We start from the raw sequence: 24,729 nt of genomic DNA, 5'->3' as shown, positions 1-24,729 counted from the left end.
ACGTTGTTTTATCAAGGTCACAACATTCGAGGTCTCAGTAAAGTTTTCAAAAGGTTTTATGGAAGACGTTTCCAAATTTGACGCATCATTGACAAAAAAGATGTCCGAATCAATTCCCTATTTTGACTTGTACCATATATACCCGTGTTTTTTCATTTCATTCATATAATATTGGTATGGTATGTCGCCGGAGGGGAATTGCTAATTATTTAATCTAAAAAATAAAAAATAATTTTTTTTTGACGTGTGCCACCTTTTCGCGACAATTTCATTACTATTTGATAGTGATTCATAAGCACATGCTCATGGTGTAGCCGGAATCGTACAATCAAATCTGCTTTATTTTATTATGGAACAGATAGATTAAAAATAAAAATAAATATTACAATATATGCAGAGCTGTATCTCTGGTCTCCAGTCACCACCCATTCACTATTCTTTTACACCACTTATATTAATAAATAAGCAGTTCACAAGAGGCTACGTTTACCATGTTATGCTGGCTACCTGCATTCGACTGACTGGGAAGGAATATACTTAGACCAACTTCGTTCTAGGTATTCGACCGATCTCTTAACCCAATTCAATCACTTAATTGTTTGTTTGTTTGTTGTTTAACGCCGAACTCAGCAATATTCCAGCTATATGACGGCGCTCTGTAAATAGTCGGGTCTGGACCAGACAATCCAGTGATTGACATCATGAACATCGATACACGCAATTGGGATACGATACATCAACCAAGTCAGCGAGCCTGACAATCCGATCCTGTTACTCGCCACTTACGACAAGCATAGTCGCCTTTTACGGCAAGCATGGTTTGCTGAAGACCTATTCTACCCCGGATCTTCACGGGTCCAATCACCTTATTGCTTTTGTCCTATTATGGTCCGTATTCTGTTACTACGGTTATAAGCCTCATCACAGTTGCTGAACATGATATGTCCTGCATTATTGTCAACTGCCCTCCAACGTAAATCCAACACGCCGTGATGTAACTGACATAATGAACAAGATAACCATAAACGGCCTAAAACAATATTCATTTACGCACAAATCGCAAACCACTACAAAATATACAGTTATAAATAAATAAACAGATTTCATTGTCAAGAAACACATGTAAATTGTATTAAAGTGCGCCATCTTTTAAGAAGACATACATCTTGTGATGTATTTCCGTTCCTAGTTGTAGGAGCTACTTCTAGACCTCCTCTAGTGCCTCTGCGGTGAAACCCTTCACTGGTATTTGCCCGAGAACATGTCGCAGTGATTTTTACACCAGGCTGTCGTAGGTCATCTCGGTCTATCACTTGTGTTGTGCGTATCACGGGACGTCATATCCATTTTCTGCCTTGTCAGCAGATGCGTCACATAGTACGTAATGTGAGAAACAAGAGCGTAACTCGGGCCGTGTACGTCATCGAATGTTAAGTGTGTATTTCGTGATGTAATACCGATTTCCTACATTATCAGCAGATGCGTTACGTAGGACGTACGGCGAAAAACAAGAACGTTTATTCATATATGTCCCAATAGGCGACTCGGGTCCATATGGGGCCGTAGGGTAGCTTAGTGGTTAACGCCGAAGACCCGGATTTGATTCCCCACATGATTACAATATGTGAAGCTCATTTCTGGTGTCCCCCGCCGTGATATTGCTTGACTATTCTGGAATGCGGCTTAAAACCATTCTCACTCACCCCGACTGTATAAGGGTGTCAGCGTCTCATGAATGGTGTAGTAACCGAATAAGCTGATTGTGGTTACACTGCTGGACCCGTGCTGCCAACTATTGGTGTCTGGTTCAATTTCGAGTATTTACAAGCCGACGTGATATGAATGGATTATATTTCATTTTTCAATGTCCCTTTTCATTTTCTAGCTTTTTTTCTATGAATTTTAATTCAAATTTCAATATTTTCTATCAATGCCAGCTTATTTTTTAATTCAATCAATGACTGTTTTAAAACCAAGTATTATATGGGATTATCATTATTTTAATTAAAAAATAATCACATTTTTGCACATATTCGTATTTCAGATATATATTATCAATTAGTAAGTGAGGTGAGGTGAAATTTGGTTTAACGTCGCGTCCAAGATTATTGCACTTATATAGCGACGTGCATGCACGTGTGTGTAGCTGCTTGTACTAGTCCGGACTGATGCTCATTTACAGTGCTAGCTCACTGAGATACCACGCCGCAGTTTAACATGAATACCCCACTCAGACACAGTATGCTGACTGCGAGTCGACCAGTCCTTGTTTTAGCCCCTTAATGTCGAGCGCCAGACAGGGTAACAACAAGTACCATCTTTTAACGTCTTTTGGTAAGACGCGGCCGGAGATCGAACCCCGGACCTTCCGCTCTCCGGGCGGACGCTCTACCACTAGACCACGGAGGCGGTCTTATCAAGTAGTTAAATTTCTTTCTCACTTTGTGAGCTTACCGATGGGACATTACCAGAGCCCTTTATGAACACAGTATATAATTTCTGTTCATACACAATATATTGACAAAGATAATTATGATCTAGTAATTCAAGAAGTATTTTACGAAACCAATGTAATACTCCATTTATTTGACGTTACAAATTATGACTTGATCGAATAATCTAAAATCTGTTTTAAGAAACCTGTTATAAAAATAATAATTTATAGGATGTTTATTAAGCACACCAACTTTTCTATTTTAGGTTGCGGGTTCGGTTACCAAGGTGTCACGTGTCACGAGTCTGAGCATGAGTTATTTCCCCAATCTCGTTCAGCGCCATAGAATCAAATTATGCAACTGTCAGATATTCTCGCTGTATGAGCTGAAAACGATGTAATTCAATTGATAACATTAGCCGTAGTAGCACCAGGCCATAATGTTATCACATAGATAGAATGTAAATATGGCAATTTTTATTGGTTTAGCATGAAAACATCAAGTAGATGATTGTAACGGTACTGTCGACTTTCTCTTTGATGTCTTGGATGTTATCACTGAAGAACCGCGTTCAAAGGTTCCGCTAACAGACGCATAGCTTCTCAAGCCCCGCATAACAATTGTAGCTTATTGAATTGTATTATTTGAAGCAGAGTGTGGAAATAATAGTGGAATAAGTGTAGTCAAGCCTACTTGTCATTTACTTTGAAGTAATAGTCTTGCAGCTCTGATGGGAATAATGGTAAATTGATGATCACGAAATAAGCATATAGACATAAACATGTCTGCCAAGAGGAGAAACCTTGTTCAAGGATAATCCCTGATGACACTAGAGTATACTTTGTAGTACACGTGTGGCCCATTCATATACACATTATCCTATCCGTAACAGACGGAAATAATAAATGCCGACATGGTAAGGATCACAACGATTTTCAGGAACATGTCATTGGGCAATATCTTTTTTATTCCACATTTTTTCTCATACATCACAGGCTTCGTATATAAATTGACAGCATACAAGTATATGGGATATTTTTATATTTATTGATGTACGTGGTAAAGTTGTAAACAAATTTACTCTTCAAATTAACGTAACTGGATCAATGTTTCATGGTGACAAACTTAATGTTTTTATGCATTCGGAATCAGGTGGTTTGTTTTGGTCATGTTGTAATTTCCCCCGTTTCTTTGCAAGCTCAACATTATATATTTTAATTAATAATAGTTTAGTTAAAATCAATAAAAATAGCATTTATATTTTTATCTGTTAAGGACATAAAAACAAGTGGTATTTTAGGTTTCAGTGTTAGGTAAATATGTTACAAAATATGATGTGGTACTTTTAAACAGACGCCTTTATCAACCTATTTAGAGCAGATGCAGCTCTGTATGTGGATATATGAATTGTTCCTCATACATGTCAGATCAACTAGGGCAATAGTCATCAAATCTAACGATACACAATTAATTGAGCTTATAAGTAAATGTATTTCTTCATTTTGCGGATTTCTTTGTCTTCAAATATTTTAAATGTATAAATAGAGTTAATAGTTAAAATATTGTATTGATGCATTATCGCTGAAAACCACTGCGGAAACGTGATCACTATTCTACATATCCGAAATTATATTATATATATATATATATCATACAGTCTTCTTAAGGCATTTGAATGTGATCACTATTCTACATATCCGAAATTATATTATATATATATATATATCATACAGTCTTCTTAAGGCATTTGAATGTCATCAATACTGATGGTAAACAGTGCTCAGTGAAATATAGCGATTTCAAGTAGCGATTACAAAATGGTTTTAAGAATACAACTCTATTCCACTCAAGACTGTGTACACAGTACGTTGAGGTTAGCAGAGTAGAATATTTCGTTTGGATTGCGACTTTTAACATTCATTGGCCATTATTCTACTGAAATTAGCAAGTTTCTTTAAAACACATATACTATGGGATTATAACAAAGAGAACATTTTACATACAGAATATTTTTTCCTTCTAAAATTTGCAGATATTTAGGATTTTTTAATTGTCTAGACATAGAAACATATAATGGTATTCATCACCTAGGAAATTACTATCACATGATGAAAATACACGTTTATCGATAAGTACAGTATTCCATTTTCCTTTCTCCAATGGCAGTCGTAACACGAAGTTCTAAATTTTAGCAGGTTCAAGTAATATTGCCTGGGTAGTTTTAATGCATAACATTTAAAGTTTTTGAATAATTAATAGCATCTTGCTTTTGATTATGACTCGCCATCTGAATGCTAAACATCATGGCCACAGCTTCAAATGTTATATTTAAGTCATTCTAATGATGGAAAATATTGCTTATCCCAGATATTAGTGTGGCCATTTAGGTGAAACGAAAGGTGTGGTGCGAAACGAATTTATTTCTTCACTTTTTTCTTTACCTTTCAACAGCAAAATATCTGCAGTTGTACACAGCAGACGTAATTCAAAATTAACATATCGTTTTTATTAGTTTCAACACATTCGGTGGTAGTACTTCGTGTCACTGGATGTTCTGGTTCATTGATCAATTGATTGTCAGGTTTATTTACAGGCTGACGTCGCATTTTCAGTCAAAAAGTACTTATTAATACTTTTTATGCCATTTGTATGACTGGCTGGTGCTAGCGGTAGAGCAGGACATGGTTACCCTTTTCGCGTACACCTGGTGTCATCACTGATTTTCGGTGATCCATTCATATAATTTCCACAGCTATTTGCCCTTTAGTGCAACCATGTGGAATCTGTTTCGGCAGAAAATCAGGGCTGGTTATTCTCTGCATTGACAGTGTATGTTTAATAAACACCCATTCATAGGTAGTGTTGTTTACGTTCTCGAGGGTTAAATTATAATATTATAATCAAGGAAAGTTAACACACACACACACACACACACACACACACACACACACACACACACACACACTCCATGAACACGTCCACGTTTTATTAGGTTTCCAGAAACAAATGCAGGTCGTAAGTGGAGCACACATGGATCGGGTGGTCAGGCTGGCTGATTGCGTATATTCATACTCCAACGGCGTGCCAAAACACACACACTGTTTTGATTTAGATTTAGAGGATCGGACACAAGTTACTGTTGTGAATATTACAGGGTTGCTTCCAGTATAATCGCGTTTGTTTACATAATAACGACACAAGCAGGAGTAAAAAGGCCAAAAAAGACTGTTTACAAACAAAGCATCTCGGTTGAAAATGATTCATAAGAGCATAAGAAGCTTATGTAAATATTTAACGAGCTAAATCCTCCAAAATGATATACAATATTAAATATCAGGGCACACATTCCCTCCCTCTAACAAAACACTGGAAACCTACTCTTACTAGAAATACACAAATGGGATCTTCTTCATGACAAGGGTGTCTGTATATGTGACTGAAATACTACTTCCATGATAAATGGTGTTAACCGTAAATAACTCTTTCACGCGGGTCCGCCGAAGTTCATACCAGACAGCGATATATAACATGGAATAGCCTATTGGGTTCTTATTTATCACAAGCTGTTTGTACAAATGACTGAAATCCTTGTACCAATATAAGAGGTGGTAACCGTAAATAACTTTGTTCCCCGAGTCCCTTAAATTTCATGGTACTCATGTTTCTTTTATGAAGAAATTAAATTAGATATAACTCACTTAATCCATTGCAGCTTTGAAAGCAACTTAAATAATGCTGAAATAGCTCATCAACGATGTTGACAACGAGCGCTGTGACCTCAGTCTGACTTCTTGGAAAGGTTTCGACCTCGTAAGCCGTTATTATGAAGGAATAGGGCACTTCATCTCACTTGTTACTCAATGTGTATGATCGTGTAAACTCGAGGGCTTTAGCGCGGGGCGCAAAGCCACGTATTACCTAATAGAATCGATGCCTGACTTGGAAGGTTCAGCACCACCCGGCGGGGACGCTCGATGGTACGTAGCAGATGGTCTTGGAAGTAATTATCTCCAGTCTTATTTTCTACATGAAGACTAAAATGCCAATACCTTTGACCTAAATAAATAAAAGGTTGCAAACCCTGAGGTATTTTCGAGATACTGATCATTAAAGAGCCTGACCTAATTCTACCGTGTGTAAAAAAGTAAGCCATGAAAACAGTCATGTTCAACATAAAAGGTAGTGCTTTGGTCTTGATTTCCGATGAAGACAACCTTCTATTACTTTTGGGCTAATTGAATAAGGGTTGAACTGCGTGACATGTTTTCAGCTACTTGATTAACCCCAGCCTAACCTAGTTTTGTCTAGTACAAAACAGCCATTAACCGAAATAAACGTTAACGTTCCGTCATTCTTAAGCGTTCCAGCAGACATTCAAAGTGCGAGCCATGACCTTTAATTCACACAAATATTAACAAAGAATTCTTTGCGTGTTTAAATATAGAAAAGACAGGATAAGTAGCACATGTCAGAGAACTTGACAGGGGATTTAAAACCTGGAGCCGGAAAGTCGCCCTTGCGTTAAACAGTAGGTTGTTATTATTTCGCTACATGGATCAAAACTTGGCGAAATGTCGCGCAGTTGATTACAGAAACAACCCGATAGCGTAAGCAATATCACTATCTGAGATAATGCAACTGCTGAAGAGAGAACCCATTTCTAGTCTGATAAATATGATTGATCGCCTCCTCCACAACCACACAAATATCTTATCTGATACTTGAACTAGCAAGGTTCTTGATGAAGGTTACCATTTGTGAAGAACAGTCACAACCACTTGTATCGTTGTGTTATTCTACTTGTATCGCTGTGTTATCTTTGTCCTACCAGAATTGCGGACGATGGTTACCATTTGTGAATAACACCCAGAACCGCTTGTATCACTGTTATTCTATTTGTATCACTGTGTGTTTCTACTTGTATCGCTGTGTTATCTTTGTCCTACCAGGATTGCGGACGACGGTTACCATTTGTGAATAACACCCGGAACCGCTTGTATCACTGTTATTCTATTTGTATCACTGTGTTTTTCTACTTGTATCGCTGTGTTATCTTTGTCCTACCAGAATTGTGGACGACGGTTACCATTTGTGAATAACAGTCACAACCACTTGTTTCACTGTGTTATTTCTGTCCTACCAGGGTTGTTGATTAGGGTTACCATTTGTGAAGAACATTCACAACCGCTTGTATCACTGTAATTTTTGTCCTACCAGGGTTAATGATGAGGGTACCCTTTTGTGAAGAACTTTCACAACCGCTTGTATCGCTGTGTTATACGACGTGTATCGCTGTGTTATTTTTGTCCTATCAGAGTGGTTGATGAGGGTTACCATTTGTGAAGAACTTTCACAACCGCTTGCATCGCTTTGTTATTCTACTTGTATTGCTGTGTTATTTTTGTCCTCTCAGAGTGGTTGATGAGGCTTACCATTTGTAAAGAACATTCACACTACTACTACTAGTACTTGTATCGCTGTGTTATTCGTCTCCTACCGGGGTTGCGGATTAGGGTTACCATTTGTGACGAGGATTCACAACCACTTGAGTCTCTGTGATTTTTAAAATATCATTTGAATTTGTTCCTTTATTAGCTACCTATGCTAATCTCAGATATCGTCATGTAAAACAAATGGGAAGGCTACACTTCCATTCGGGTGATTTTCACTTGCATTCTGACAGGATGGCGGATTCAGCTGTCATTGACGCATATGACGTATCCATTGTAAGTCATGGTATACTAGACTGACGTGATAAATGCCTCAAAGCTGTTTGAGTATATTTAACCGGATACAACAGAAAATTTCCAATTTGATTCAGTTTGTGTTTTTACAATGTTCATACACATGATGTGTTTTGAGATGTGATGGTAAAGTTGATCACTCGACACACGGAGAAAAATCTCCTTATGACTTATGCTTTCACTATTACTTAATTACCCTCACATCTTATGTTATATGTAACACTCGATGTTATACCATTGCCATGACGAAGAGCAATGAACAAGAAGAAATTCTAATCTTATACGTAACATCTTCTTTCGTGTTGATTCAATGTACTTCTTGATTTGGTGCAAACATATTTTTTTTCTATTTTTAGATGCAAGCATGCATCATTCATTTGAACATCAGCCAATAGCGTGTTCGATATGTTAGTAGAAAACATTGAGATGTATAGAGTTGTGATGAACCATCCAGTGAGGTGATGCCACTCCTATTGATTATAACCTTGCATCTGTCAATCACAAGAAATGAGTTGTTTCTGCTATGTCAAAACTTGTAATATGTCGGGCTATTTCACCGGAAATATTAATGTGTTCATTCAAGTGGGTGATGTTTTACATTTTCGGTCAGTTTTAGAACAGTGTCATTTAAATAAGTGTGAGACATGAATACACTTGCTCGCTGCGTGTGTTCCCCATGCCGGGCAGAACTATAGCGAGCGTGAAGCAACTTCCCTCCCGAACCTCATCAACACAGATCGTAGAAAGCATAAGAAAAACGGTCGTTCAGTGGTTTTGATCCATAAAAAGTGGTAATTATCGGTCATATTTTCCAATAGGAGCATCGGTTTTCAGGAGTGGATATTGGCAGCAAAGGACCCACCAGAATGTCAGGTTGAGTGATAGGAGCGTGCGCCTACTGAACGCTCGATGGCCAATCATGTCTTCTATTAAACATTCACTATCGCACACATCTTGGTAATATTATGCCTGTATTCAGACACATACCTGATCTATGTCTCGGGACCCTACCATAGTTTAATTTAATTTCAATTGATTTCTGTATGCCATATACAACCTCAGACACATTCCATGTTATCCTGGTTGCCTGTTATTCGCGATGTGTACTTAGGAAACTGAGGAAACTCATTACTTTACTTTAAACATGAAAATAAACTATACAATTACTTAGTGTAAAAGTATTCCTTTAAGATAATGACTTCAATTTCAAGACTTTCTTAAGTGAAAATGAACTGCACGGTAGAACAATGTGATGAGGTTGCTTTAAGAGACTAGTAGAGACGCCTTCATTGTGGAATCGTTTTTACCAAGTGATCCTGATCCCTGGTACTGGAAATACAACCTATAATCTCGCGAAAAGCTGGAAGTATTTATAGCTCTTCTGCTCGGTATTCATAAGAAATGGCCACCATTTCTATGATGTCTTGACAAATAAAGATTGTAATGAACATGTCTTGCGTTCATCGATGCCCTCGTCGCTGTTATCTTTGACACACAAATTGCCGTTCGCAGACAATAATAAACTACTCAATATGCATTCTAACGATACCGATGGGCCAAAATGCGTCAAGGATCATCAATATGCATATCCGTAACATTCACAAAGCCAATGGCTTCAGTGGTCGTCCTGCTGTGTCTGTATATGACAGCTATCAGCATATTGTTCACCATAGTTAGTACTGATAAATGCGAGGTGTACTTTCAGAGAGATGTATATGTAATGACAAATCGTATATGAAGGACTATCCACTTCCATCCCGTATGTGTGGTATTTGGCTACTCGGTAAACCCATATTGTTAAAACCATTAGTGCTAAGCTTCTGATCGGGCTTGCGATTGGCTGGCGCACAGCCATGATTCTGAACTATGAAGCTGATATTCGTTATCCTGAAGTTCGATACTTTCTGGATCTCGAAGTCTCATCTAATCTCATATCTCAAGGGAGGCCTATGTCCCATCTACATCTGATATGTCGAAATAACCCAATGTCTCATTGACATCTTTCATGTATATCTCAAATATATAAACTCAACAAAACCCTTTGTTTTGTCATCACAAATCATAAGAGTCTGCTATTCGATTCTGACTATATCATAAGCATGTGTTTATAAATCACTATCTAATAGTGTTGATACCAGGTGTTAGTGAAATGGTGAGCGTATCCTGTCCCATCGGGGGCGGCCGCCATGAACACATGCACAGGCACGTTAAATGTTCACCTGAACAAAACCGGGAATATTTGGAACAAGTTAAAAAAGGGAATTGCATCAGACATCATTTTGGTCAGTGATACGTCAAATTTTGCAAATATCCTCCACGTGTCTACCATACTTTTGAAACTCTTAAGTTACTTCGGCCTTGGATGTTGTAGCCCTGACATAATACATGTGAAGCAAGATTCGTAGTGCGCTCTTTGAAAAGAGCAGCTCCAATGTACCTCAAAAGTTGTGAAATGTCAAACAGCCTTGTGGTTAGTTGTTTATCACTTTGAATCTTTATGCATATATCTAAAGATAAAACAGATAAGGCAGTTTCACTTTTCTTTTATTTCTAGTTCAGGTGGGAATTAGTCAGTTGACCATTACTGATCAATATACACGCTTAAAAATAGTCCCTTTGCCAAATTTCTTTCTTTTGCTAATCCGAGCAGAACTGCCAATTCAATCAATCAAGTTTATTTCGTATTTCAGGCCACATGGTTCATAGTACAGTTGTAAGATAAATAACATTTTAGGTCACATGTCCAGAGTGTTACATCTCTGTTTCAATAATTTACATAAATACCTGGCTGTCAAGCGTGGTACAGCTATAGCAAATAAAACAATTTAAATAAATTTGTAAACGTAATATTACCTTTTTTATATTTCTGTAATGAGGCAAAAAAAGTAATTCTCAATATATTTCTTTCATATAAAAAAGACATGGTATTCATCCTCTACTAAATTAAAGTCACATTCTTTACATATAGAGACTGTATGAGGTATATTTAACTATGACCTTTTACGAATAATCTTGACTCGAAAGTTGTGAAGAGATATTCGAAATTTACGCATTGCTCTCACTAATCGTTTGTCTCTGAGTACTGTTATGTATAATTCGGGTTGCAGAAGAGATTTTATATTCGCATAATGCACTAAAAAAGTAGACGACTCTAGACCTTTGGTACCATGATTTGAAATATATATATCTCTTAAGCGTCTTCTAAATGCAGAAAAAAACATGTTCTTATCACCAGCATCTTGGAATAGCCACACATACGCAAAACTGCTACTAAATAACATTTGCCTCACATACGATAACCAATTGACTTTTCCATTCTCATCTAATACTTTAAGCATAACATAACTTTGGAAGGGTATCGACTTGCATTCATTCGCAAAAAGCTTAATCCTGTACATAATTAACCTTATTTGCGTTTTTATAAACATACAATGACGTCCAGTTTCATATGTATATCGAAACAGATCAGTTTGGAGGGTTGCACCATATGGACCCTACACCTTGTCCTGTCTCCTATTAGGAAGTCCAACATTTAATATATTGTTTTCTCTGTAAACTGCACATGACATTTGCTTACTCCTTGACAAACTGTGCTGAACTTTGGAAGAATACCAAGGGCGGATCCAGGATTTTCAACAGGGAGGGGTCCAACATATAAAAAAATGCCTTCCCTGAGGTTATTTTCTCAGAACCCCTGGTCGACTACCTCTCATATTTCGAACTACACCCACGCCACATCTATGTTGTATGTCGACATCATTGATCTATCTACTATGTACAGCTTACGTGTGTTCATGTCTGCTCATACCTTCATCAGGGGGGTAGCCTTGTGGATAATGCCTTCTGTCGACTCGCCGGGTGTTTCGATTCTGATATAGGCACGATGTCTGAAGACAATTGCAGGTGTTGCATGATGTCCCTAAATGATGCTAAACCCATCGTTAAACCATACCCACTCACTTCATCATCAAACCACAAATTATTAAAAAAAAGTACTTTCTCTACATTTCACTTGTACATTATGCTGTATGTAGTTGTAAACATTGATAAACAATAACAATGCCTCCTTTAGACTCAAACACAAAATATAAAGAGAGATTGGCGTGTTTTGACGCATTTGATCAATCGGACAACAGTGTCCTAGGTCATGATAAAAGTAGAACCAGTGATATATTGTTGATGTCAGTATACATGTTTGTTTGTTACTTGTTCAACGCGTTAATCAGCAATATCACAGCTACGTGTACACGACGGAGGTCTGTAAACAGAAGACTCTGAACCAGACAAACCTGCTTAATTTAGTCGTCTCGTACGACCAGCACATGTTGCGAGGGATCTGTTGGAATTCGGCAATACTAGGACAGTGTATAAAACATATATGAGACAGTTAATACCGTTACAAAACAGATTAATTTACTATCCCAAACAACGCCACCGAGACAGTCGATAATGATCAGGATGTTGTCAATGATGTCAACAATGCCCCAAGTACAATGCTGTCTAGCCTTGACATGGTGTAACAGTGGGGCTACCTCAGCACGGCCTTGGAGAAGTGCCACTGATATCGGCGAAGCACGGCTGCATCAGGAATAACGTTCTTGGTGTCTTTTTTAACCTTATGTATGTGAATCGCTGTTTGTGTTGTTCTGGTAATTGTTTTTTTCTGAAATAGCTTCTTGGGTTATGAATACATGTTCTCAGACACAGTATACTGACTCCGAGCCATCCAGTGCTTATTTTAGCACCTTAATGCCGAACGTCAGACAAGGTAACAACAAGTGCCATCTTTTAAAGTCTTTTGGAATAACGCAGCAGGGGATCGAACCCCGGACCTTCACCTCTCCGGGCAGACGCTCTCCCACTAGACCACCGAGGCGGTCGAATCAGAATGTCCTAGTAATTGGTTAAATGTGGTTCTAACAAGAAGTGTTTCTGACACGGCGAGTCTCGCACAGAGACGTGTATAATGATTCTTGCTGTAATGTTTAGTGCGAGTTCTGCCGTCAAGACGAGTGGGATGCCATCATTACGTTGTCCTTAAGCCCTACATGTCAGACAGCTACTGGTAATTCAGGCTAATTTTGATCTACACGTCAATACGAAACTACTTTTGCACTAACTTAACGATATCCATTTCCAGAAGTGACGTTCACTTCATTATTGCAATATGGTCAGTTAACTATTCCCTATTGTTTGTCGGTTTTTCTCGCCCTAAGTATTCTTGCCAATATGTCATGGGGGAGGAGTGGGCAGGCGTTTCAGAAAGCGCCAGGTGCTGAGATCGTATCCCGCTTGTAATCGGTTTGTTATTCAGCCTTGGGACCAACAATGTTTACACGTCTTTACAGTGTTGTCACCACCCGGAGTGTACAGTTCATTCACCCTAGGCCCGTGCACTCGAAAGAATCCACTCGTCCGATGGTAATTGACCAGATGATGGAAACACGAAAACGTACATACAACCGAAACACAATTTAAGTGTCAAAACCTTCGATGTCACCCTGGGCAGGTGACTAAGTTCATGTGTGTCTATGTTCACCCAACAGGGAATTGGTACCCGATTTATGAGGTGGATGTAAAAACCATCCAGCGCCCGTAGGTAGCTTGGGTTTATACTCCCCAGGGAGTTCAGAATGATTACTGGTCGAGGAACAAATATAACCGCAATTGAGCAGATACTAGTACCTGGATACCTGCGGTATATAATTTTATTATAATATAATATAATGTCATGGTAGAAAGCCCGCTTGTGGCTGGACCAGGCAGAGAATCGGGTGTATCTTAACTTGGTGTCTACACGAGGTATAAAGAAACGGAGGCGTTTATCCAAGGTAGAAAAAAGGTGATGTCAAGAGTAGATAGAAAGAATAGGGTGTGTCGAGACAAGGTAGACAAGGTGCTGAGGCCAGATGGAAAGTCCAGGTTTTGTTCAGTTAGAATAAGCATGTTGTGTCTAAACCATGTTGGTAGACTAGATACCGCTTAGACCAGCTAGAATGAGACCTGTGACCACTTGCACAAAGCGATCTTAGCGCTACAACTACTGTAAGCCTATGTTAAAGTATGGGAGTTAAGATCATCTTAGCACTAAGATCGCTTTGTGCAAGTGGGCCCAGGTCTGCCTAGACCAGTTTGTGTTTGGACCAAATATAAAGACCTAGTTATGTATTGATAATGTGTAGAAATGTGTCTTCAAACACACCTCGCCTCATTGCGCTCATTATTCTCCCATAGTTCGTCTCTTACATAATGTTTTATTCGGGTTTATACACGTTGCAAAGGCATGTTCAATGTTAATAAAACACAGGATTACATCAAAACCAGAGTATGCATAGAATGAGATGAAAAACACTTTCTTTGCCACAAAGATCTAAATATCTTGATTTCCAATCTGTAATAATATTTTCACTTCATACATCCAGCCTGGAAGAAGTCCACATGCAGAGTTTAATTATTCATTGCTATCAATTACTCTCGCCGTGTTGAACCACATACACGTGATAGAATGTTATGAATATAACCCACGTGTTATTTTACACTCCAAAATTAGATTTAATTTCCTATTTTATGTGCTTTATTTGGCTAAGTGTAAAAAGTCAATGAGGAATCCTATAAGGTAATGAAGCACAAAATCAAAACTTTACCAAAGGAAACATGACAAAAAGTTTTCAATATTGATGCAAATCCGTTCTCTTGCGACGCTGCTGGTTTTATTAAATCATTAACAGCGTACAACGTTGAGCTATGCTGTGATGCAAGAGGGGACGGCTAGGTGTGCTGAGTACTTATGAGAAGTAGAACGCTGGCACACCACAGCGTCATAGCGCCAAACTGTTTTGTTCTTGTTCTAATAAATCAAGGCGATTATGGTTATTATATCAGCCAAATTGCTTTTTTTCTTCCATCAATCATCAGCTTCAGCGCTGCGGCCATTACGCTCAATGGTTTATGTTTTAATTTTCTATCATTTAACCTCCCGTAGTATCCGTAATCCCCAACATTCCCGCTTTATTGTCTGGGGTGATCCTGCATCCGCAAATTATCCCCTTTCCCCATGTGCAACCGTGTACTTTAGGCTGAAAAATAACGACCTTCACCTTAAGGGCAAGGAAGGCTATCAATTATATGTCCCTGCTACCCATATTGGCATGTATATTGCATTGTACAAGCAGGGACTCTTTAACTATGTGCGATGCCATTTTAGTTCATCTTATGCACCAAACTTTTACATAGAAGTTTAGATTTTTACTTTGATGTAAAATTAGAATTATTTATGGACATCTCAAACCAATTAATATCGTTCAATTATTTGGTGATAAGGAAGATATGCATACCACTCACAATATACAGTTACCATGGAACTCAATATTTAAATATTATCCCGTTATTTGGTGTACCTAATAACCTTCTTGAAGGACATTTATGTAGATGACGAGTCCTTGACGAGATGTTCATGAACTCTCGAGAGATTGTAAATTGAATTGAAATGTGTGCTGCAATTTAATTGGTTGAAATATGTTGTCAATCGGGATTGGATCTTTTCTTGAAAACTATATATAACTCAAAATTTGATGAAGCGTGTTATTCTGCCTGGCGAAATGGATACTTCATTAAATACATGCTAGCCAGGCGTGTTCTGTTATCACTGAAACATGTGTCGTCATTTCCGACTGACACCATCTCTGTCTCCCGAATGTCGGAGTTCACATAGAGAGAGAGAGTGGACAAAGGAAGTTGATTGTTAACTTGTCGGGTAGCATAGTAACGACAGGGTTCGCTATTCAAGTAGAAGACATGGGTTCGATTTTCATTGTGAATTCTCTTCTTGATGTCACCGACTGTTATAGAGAAGGAACATTGTTAAAATACTCAAAAACCATACTCACACACTCACCTATTTCATTGACCTAGCTGGTTGTCTGGCCATTCAATCAAACGTTCCGAACCAATAATAAAGCGTGCTCTTAGGCAGAATGGTCTTGTGGAGGAACTACACATACGTAATGGTGATTCATTAGACGCTCAGACTCTTTGTAATGACATATGATTGGACCACTGTCTTTGAGGTCACAATTGCATCTTATTATATTCTGCAGACGCCCTCTCTGAACTGAGGCATCAAAGGACCTTGCGTGGGAAACTGAGATATGTTTTTGAGTGTTCACACTACACCAGTACCGCTCTGTCATTGGTTACAGATACGTAACGAGGTGAAGATGTCGTGAGTTGGGTTTAAGACTATTTGAACATGATCAGATGGCCAGTGTGTTGATTGGCCAAATCATAGATGAGCCTTGTAACCAACTGTTCATGACATCATTCTAAAGTAACACAATATGGTTTATTGCCACTGGAGTGTATATTTTCTGTTGTCATTGATTAAATGAGTGAGTGAGTGAGTTGGATTTAGCGCCCTCTTTAACAGTATTACAGTTAGATCACGGCGTGTCAGCTTAATGTGGGAGGAAAGCCCGAAGTGATGCAGGTCTTAGACGTTTACCACTTCGGTGAAACCCACGAGCACGGGTATGGTGCTGACAAACCTAGAAACATAATCGGGGCGAACCGGGATTCGAACCCACTATCATTTGTTTCTGGCGTGCCCAAGGGACGCAACTCTGCACAGCGAATCGCGGCGCCTTAGACGACTGGGCCCCCTCATTAATTAAAACACACATGTATGCCATGAGCCTAGTTTCCTTTGACTTTGTTTATATTGTCAATGATTTAACAAATACCTGCATGACATGACCATGATGAGGTATCCAGTTAATTTTCAACATGTTAGCACGATCGAGTATTGTGAAATATTCAGAAGTCAATCACTGAACGAGAGATCATGGAATACCCTTCCTGAAATAATTTTGGGGAAGGCGCTTAGGTTAGAAACTAGAAACAGTGTCCGTGGATGTTTTATGTTTGTTTTACCTACCCAGAGTGTTTTGCAAAGAAGATGTGTCAAACAACAAAGTTACTAATATATTCACTGAAACCAGTTGTTCTAATGACTAACGTTATCGATTAGTGGCGTCATATCCGAAAGATGAAGTCACAGCCTCATCAGCGGTAGGGATGATACACAGTATTGCTTCAACAAACTAACCCAATTTGAGAGCCGTTAAATAATATAAGTCGTTCAAATATCGAAAATGCATCATATTCTATCTTTCAACCAGTATGAGTAATGAGACTCTATAATGAGTGTTATGAGCACTCAGTATAATGAGTGTGTAAAGTGACTTGAAATGTGTTTGAAATTTCATGAGACAAAACAAACTATTTCTCGAGGTTTTAATTATTGACGAATAAAAGAATAACCCGTACTTGGTTCGTCTATCAACATCTCGTACTGCTTGTTTCGGAATATTAAAGTAACTGACAATCACAAAATAACCCCCAACTCACACAAAGAAGTTTCACATTGGTAATATAACCAATTACTAATATCCGAATGCTCTCCTAATGTAATAGATGTACTTAACCAATACAATTTTACCACAGGGTTCAATGCAAAGCTTTCAAGGCGTTGAAAATGAAAATACAGACGGCCTCTTTATATAGAATGATGAATTATTCAGAGAGGAATCTCTCGCTCCCAGCTACAATAGACAGACTACCATTCCTTTGTGAGAAAATCGTACTAATTCTACTCACAGGACAAATGCTTTACCTGAAATGCAATTACTTGTGTGTGAATTGGAATGCTGAACTAATGCGAGATCTCTCCCGTACTCGCTACTCAAAGGGCTATGCATGGAAAAAACTCACAGCCAATGGCTGTTTTTGTAGACATTCCGATTACCTAGTTAAGAAGGCTGTCACTGGCGAATATCTTTCAATTTCGTTCAATCAACACGTATCCGTTTTTTATGTCTTGGGTCTTTAGCTTATGACACGGTGGCCAGGGTACATGCTGCGGCTGCTGACGGGCGGGTGTACGAGGAAGATGGGGAGGCTGACAGCCGTGACAACCGACACTTGGGAAGCAAGAATCAATCCCGATATAGAGGGGGTTCTATTTACTCTCATTCTTCACGCTGTACTTCAAATATTTGCCGAGCTGCAGCCGGGACGACTCTCAGACTTGCAGGTGCGACACCGTCAACGGCGGCCTCGATGCCAGGATTGTTATATGTAGCTTGGAGATTGGGGTTAGACCGTGTTGTAATGTCATGGAGAAAACTCTAGAATGATACCGCAATACTACTTCTACTACTACTACTACTACTACTACTACTACTACTACTACTACTACTACTACTACTACTACTACTACTACTACTACTACTAGGAGAGGTCGGGTAGCCTAGTAGTTAATGCGTTCGCTCGTCACGCCGAAGATCCGGGTTCGATTCCCGACATGGATACAATGTGTGAAGCCCATTTCTGGTGTTCCCCGCCGTGATATTGCTGGAAAATTGCTCAAAGCGGCGTAAAACCATACTCACTCAATCACTCACCACTACTTCTACTACTACTGCAACTACTACTGCTATTACTACTTCTGCGACTACGACATGTCTACAACCATCATCACTACACGCACATCAATAACTACTACAACTACTTCTACTACTACCACTACAACTGCTTCTACTACTGCCACAACCGCCACCACAACTTCGGCTACTACTACTACTAGCGTTAGCACTACCACTGGTGCAACTACTACTACAACATCTACTACTTTCTGCTACTTAAACTGATTCCCAAAGCTTCTAGAGCACTCCTTCTTTTTTGCTTTTACGATATTAGACATAAGATGTCAGGCAATGTGGCAAGTGTACTTAAAGCCCACAGTAACCACGCTGGTGGAACACCATGCTCTCCTACGTTAGTTCGTCAGTGGATGTGAGCGAGGTTTCGATTGTTGACTTAAGAAACGTCTATGTTATCTACGTGCTGGACGCCAACTCAGCAACCAGCAAGACCTCAGGTCTGATCCCTCAAGGGTGAGGGGTTATGTGTAGAGACTGCCATTAATTACATTATAGATGGCAAGGGTTACTGATAGATACACTATCAGCGGACAAGAGAAATCACCTCAATATAGACACATTTCTCACGTTCGATATCCCTGTGTGTATATAAGGGTTGTGTATTATCATCCGTGCATCATGGTCACTGTATGTCAATTGATCAATTTCTAACCGTGAATAGAAGACGTAAATAAAATACACATCTGAGTGATGACATTACAAGAAGATGTAGGCATTGCGTCACTACGAGAAACCAAAGCAGTTAAGCCTTGTGTGCTGTGTGTTCGTTCTGGAGGCATTCGGGTTCGATTCTGCACAGAGCAACCATTTGTGAGTGAGTGAGTGAGTGAGTATGGTTTTACGCCGCTTTTAACAATATTCCAGCAATATCACGGCGGAGGACACCAGAAATGGGCTTCACACATTGTACCCATGTCGGGAATCGAACCCGGGTCTTCGGCGTGACGAGCGAACGCTTTAACCACCAGGCCGCCCCGCAACCATTTGTAATGAAGTTTCTTTTTTCATCTACAATTGGTCGATGGAGATGGGGTTTTTCTGCTCTAGATGTCAGCTTTTCAGTGAGTTTATCAATGGTACCTACGTTGTTTTAATTTTGATATGAAGTGACAACCGAATGCCATCTTGACCTAATCCCAACAGCTTCACATTTTTAACTCTCCAAGTTCCTCACTCCAAAAGTGAACCGTAGTTGTCACACTTTGAAAATGAGCTGGTAATGGCTCAATCGGTACAAGGTTCTTTCTGGCCTTTTAAATGAATTCATTATCAGAGATTTAAAAAAAATATCAGAAAAGAGTTTAATTACACATTCGCTCCAGGTATTGGGTTATTTGTATTTGACTTCAAGCTGGAAAGTTTGTATTTGATACATGCTTAGTGGTCCCTAGATATAAATACAAGCGTCAAAACCATTTCTAAATCATGAGAGATCACTGCTGAAAGAGCCCATTGTATCATGCCGACTATATCATAGTTGTGTGTTTATGATTAACTATCAGTGATGCCGATGTTTGCGTAAAAGTAAGCGTATCCTGCCCTACTGGGGATACACGTCACAAATACATGCAAAGGCAAGTTAAATGTTCTTCAATAAGCTGCATTCCTTGCACATGCCTGGATCCACTGGTCTTTCGGAGAACTGAGTCACTTTTCATGAATATATAGGTAGTATGTGTACATGGTATAATATTTATTTACTTCAGTGCAAACACTGCGATTGATATCAGTGGGTTCGAATCCAGATTTGCCGTGATGGTGTGACAGCAAATTTACTTATTTAAAATGGGCGAGGTTTACCCGGGGATACTTTAGTCAACAATTCCTTATGTTGTATCTACTCAGCCATTGAAACAGCCAAGTAAACAAGTATTTCTTTTTGTTACAAAACGATTTTGTTGTAAGTTTACGATTTCTAGATGCACTATGTAAGTTCACAGACACTGCCAGAAAGCAACACAATTTCATGAAACGTTCAAATTCATATCGGCTCTTTCAAAGAAAAAAAATAATATTTTGAGTGCACTGGCACACGTTACTGAGCGTGTATGAGAACCCCATATACCGACTCCTCCGTGAGTATGACATGTAGAGCCTTTTGACCTGATCTGAAGTCGATGGTCTGCTCTTTCGTCATGAATTAATCTATTTAACCTCATACAGGTTTTTCACATTTCTCACTTTAATGGTGAAAGACTGTGTTGGGAAATGGCCTTGTATCATTTCTTTCAAGGAATTGTGCAGCGAAATATTTTTAATCTTCAATCTGTTCTTCATTTTATTCATCAGATTTAAATCTTTTATGTACTAAATGCTAAGGCATCAAGTCAAAACAATAAAGGGGTCTTATTTAGGTTATCATTCCCATGGATGCCAGTCATTCGTGTAAACTGATATGATTGAATACAACGATTTGATGTGAAGCCATTTGATCTCAACGAGGAACTCGACAATAACACCCCCGACGGGATACAAATAAACCCCACATCAGAAGGGACTTTATGTATAAAATGAAGTTTATTCCACCTGACAGAACTGATAAACCTACTTAGGTCGAACGCTTGTATCAGAAAAGAAGTGATTCAATTCATTTTAAAGCCTTTACGTCATAATGCTTTCAAGAGGTTCAAATTATCTCGCCTCGTGCTTTGTCAAATACAGACGGTTCGGGCCTGCCAACATATCCCAAAATAAAGTAAAGAATTTAAGATACATGCTGATATTCTCTGTGCTTATCACGCAAACACGGTCAGGCACATAGACAGAGAGCCTAAAATCTGTTCATCTAAGTTTTCAAAGAATCAATTTCAGTTGTATGCACTTCGTGTGTGTTCATCGTTGACGTATACATTCCATCGTCCTCGTCATGTGTGCTAAATCACGATCGACGGATAGACTCCGTCATCACGAGCAGCTATTTGAAGCGTAGAATACATGCCCGTCAAGCGAACGCTTTACATACTTACAGTTTAAATTGAGTAGAACACGGTACATCACGCAAAATAAACTGTTATCAGTGTATTGAACTTTAATCAAAATGGAGGAAAATCAGGAAGGCGCAATACTCTCGTGTTCGAGATCTCAAACAAAGTGTAACATCGGCTGATGGTCGGCCTATTTCGGTTATTAATGCTCTCACATCATCCCGAGAGAACGAAGCAGTTCTGGTCAAATTAATTCCTCCTCTGCTGCCGACTGCTTGGAACAGAGCAGAGAGAAAGCGTCAGATATTGATATTGGCAGAAACAGCAGAGGCATATCGACCTCTGTTGTACCGTGGTGGCAGACAGCGATCACATCTTGTAAATGTAGTGGCAGTTGAGACCACATGTCAGAGGTAGCAGTGGAAACCATTCACGAGTTAAAGTAGGTCAGCGGGTGTTCAGGTGGGCCTGCATGTGTTCAGGAGACCATGCACGAATCATGGTAGGCAAGTGATTGTTCATTGGGCCTGCATGTGCACATGGAATCCTGCACCAGTTCAAGTCGGCCATTATGTGTACATGTGGGTCTGCTTGTGTAACGAGGACCCTGCACGAGCTAAAGTAGGCCAGGAGGTGATCAGGTGGGGCTGTATGTGTTCAGGAGACCCTGCATGAGTTAAAGTAAGCCAGTATGTGTTCAGGTGGGACTCCGTGTGTTATGACGACCATGCACACCTTAAAGTAGGCCAGGAGGTTTTCAGGTGGGAATATATGAGTTCAGGATACCCTGCATGAGTTAAAGTAAGAAAGTATGGGGTCATTGTGGTTGATGGTGAGGGTGGAAGACACCACCTTGTTGGTGAGGGTGGGAGAAATCATATTGATGGTGAGGATAGAAGAAAGCATATTGATAGTGAGGGTGAAAGACACCACATTGATGGTGAGGGAGGAAGACACCACATTGATGGTGAGGGAGGAAGACACCACATTGATGTTGAGGGTGGAAGAAAGCATATTGATAGTGAGGGTGGAAGACACCACATTGATGGTGAAGGTGGAAGACACCACATTGATGTTGAGGGTGGAAGAAAGCATATTGATGGTGAGGGTGGAAGACACCACATTGATGGTGAGGGAGGAAGACACCACATTGATGTTGAGGGTGGAAGAAAGCATATTGATGGTGAGGGTGGAAGACACCACATTGATGGTGAAGGTGGAAGACACCACATTGATGTTGAGGGTGGAAGAAAGCATATTGATGGTGAGGGTGGAAGACACCACATTGATGTTGAGGGTGGAAGAAAGCATATTGATGGTGAGGGTGGAAGACACCACATTGATGGTGAAGGTGGAAGACACCACATTGATGTTGAGGGTGGAAGAAAGCATATTGATGGTGAGGGTGGAAGACACCACATTGATGGTGAAGGTGGAAGACACCACATTGATGTTGAGGGTGGAAGAAAGCATATTGATGGTGAGGGTGGAAGACACCACATTGATGGTGAGGGAGGAAGACACCACATTGATGTTGAGGGTGGAAGAAAGCATATTGATGGTGAGGGTGGAAGACACCACATTGATGGTGAGGGAGGAAGACACCACATTGATGGTGAGGATAGAAGAAAGCATATTGATAGTGAGGGTGGAAGACACCACATTGATGGTGAGGGAGGAAGACACCACATTGATGTTGAGGGTGGAAGAAAGCATATTGATGGTGAGGGTGGAAGACACCACAATGGATGGTGAGGGAGGAAGACACCACATTGATGGTGAGGATAGAAGAAAGCATATTGATAGTGAGGGTGGAAGACACCACATTGATGGTGAGGGAGGAAGACACCACATTGATGTTGAGGGTGGAAGAAAGCATATTGATGGTGAGGGTGGAAGACACCACATTGATGGTGAAGGTGGAAGACACCACATTGATGTGAGGGTGGAAGACACCACATTGATGTTGAGGGTTCGAAGACACCACATTGATGGTGAGGGTGGAAGACATCACATTGATAGTGAGGGTGGAAGACATCACATTGATGGTGAAGGTGGAAGACACCACATTGATGGTGAGGGTGGAAGACACCACATTGGTGGTGAGGGTGGAAGACACCACATTGATGGTGAGGGTGGAAGACATCACATTGATGGTGAGGGTGGAGACACCACATTGATGGTGAGGGTGGAAGACATCACATTGATGGTGAGGGTGGAAGACATCACATTGATGGTGAGGGTGGAAGACATCACATTGATGCCGAGGATGGAAGACACCACATTGATGCCGAGGGTGGAAGACACCACATTGATGGTGAGGGGAAAGGACACAACAGTGATGGTGATTATGGAATGATGGGGATGGTGGAAGTCACTATATTGATAGAAAGAGGGGAAGAGACTACATTGGTCGTTGTTGTGAGAAACAGCACATTCATGGAAGACTGAAATCTATAACGATAAGTAGACGCCCTGATACTGATGACGGACCACATTGATAAATAGCACACATTGAGAATAGCACACATTGATGAATACTACTCATAGATGACGCTGTTCGCGCCAGACCACGCCAGATCACCCATAGACCACATCTCAGCACGTTAACAAGAACACCTTCTGTCGAGGACAGTGCCAACATCTGTAGCAGTTGAGGTAGCCCACACACACATTCCCCCACCGGTGGTGACAGCTTGCAGACCACAGAGCAGCGGCTGCGGTACCGTGCCCCGACGGCAGGACTGTACATAGCGATCGTTGACTGCAGCAGTGAGTGGTGAAAACAGCAGACCATCCTCAGCCTGTTTCGCCAAACGTTTGCCTCGGGCTTCTCTTGTACGCGCGATTCTGTTAAGAGTCCGAGATTTGCTGTGAATTAGCATCTTGGAGGGACCGGGCTTGTCGTTTAGCCGTACTTCCATCAGGAACAACTCTATACAAAATCATTTACAGCTGAGGTATAGTTTGGTTAAAATAGAAATGTCTACGTTACATCGTGTAGGGAATGACGATTAAAGAGCTTATTCAGCACATCAGAGAAACACATTCCCATTATGTATGGCCGCTATAGAAGCACACGGTGCGTCTGTAACTATGTTGTGGTAGAAAACAAGTGCGTCGTGAT

The 24,729-nt window shown here is 40.0% G+C and overlaps 2 protein-coding genes across 4 annotated transcripts in view; one reads left to right on the top strand and one right to left on the bottom strand.

The window, feature by feature from the left end:
* LOC124140562 (gamma-aminobutyric acid type B receptor subunit 2-like) overlaps positions 1–24,729 on the top strand; it is a 172,855-nt gene that overhangs the window by 31,760 nt on the left and 116,366 nt on the right. The window lies entirely within an intron of this gene.
* LOC124140600 (topoisomerase I damage affected protein 7-like) lies at positions 22,380–23,318 on the bottom strand. Its single transcript, XM_046508248.2, has one exon. The coding sequence runs from the start codon at positions 23,316–23,318 to the stop codon at positions 22,380–22,382; it is 939 nt and encodes a 312-aa protein (XP_046364204.2).

Source organism: Haliotis rufescens, unplaced genomic scaffold, assembly GCF_023055435.1.
Source record: "Haliotis rufescens isolate VD_foot unplaced genomic scaffold, xgHalRufe1.0.p SCAF_6, whole genome shotgun sequence".
Lineage (NCBI taxonomy): Eukaryota > Metazoa > Mollusca > Gastropoda > Lepetellida > Haliotidae > Haliotis > Haliotis rufescens.
The sequence above is the reverse complement of the archived record's forward strand: the minus strand, read 5'-3'. Positions and strand labels throughout refer to the sequence as shown.

What these genes read in the sequence shown, in the direction of transcription:
- LOC124140600 (XM_046508248.2), bottom strand. Translation starts at nt 23,318, where the DNA reads ATGCTTTCTTCCACCCTCAACATCAATGTGGTGTCTTCCTCCCTCACC.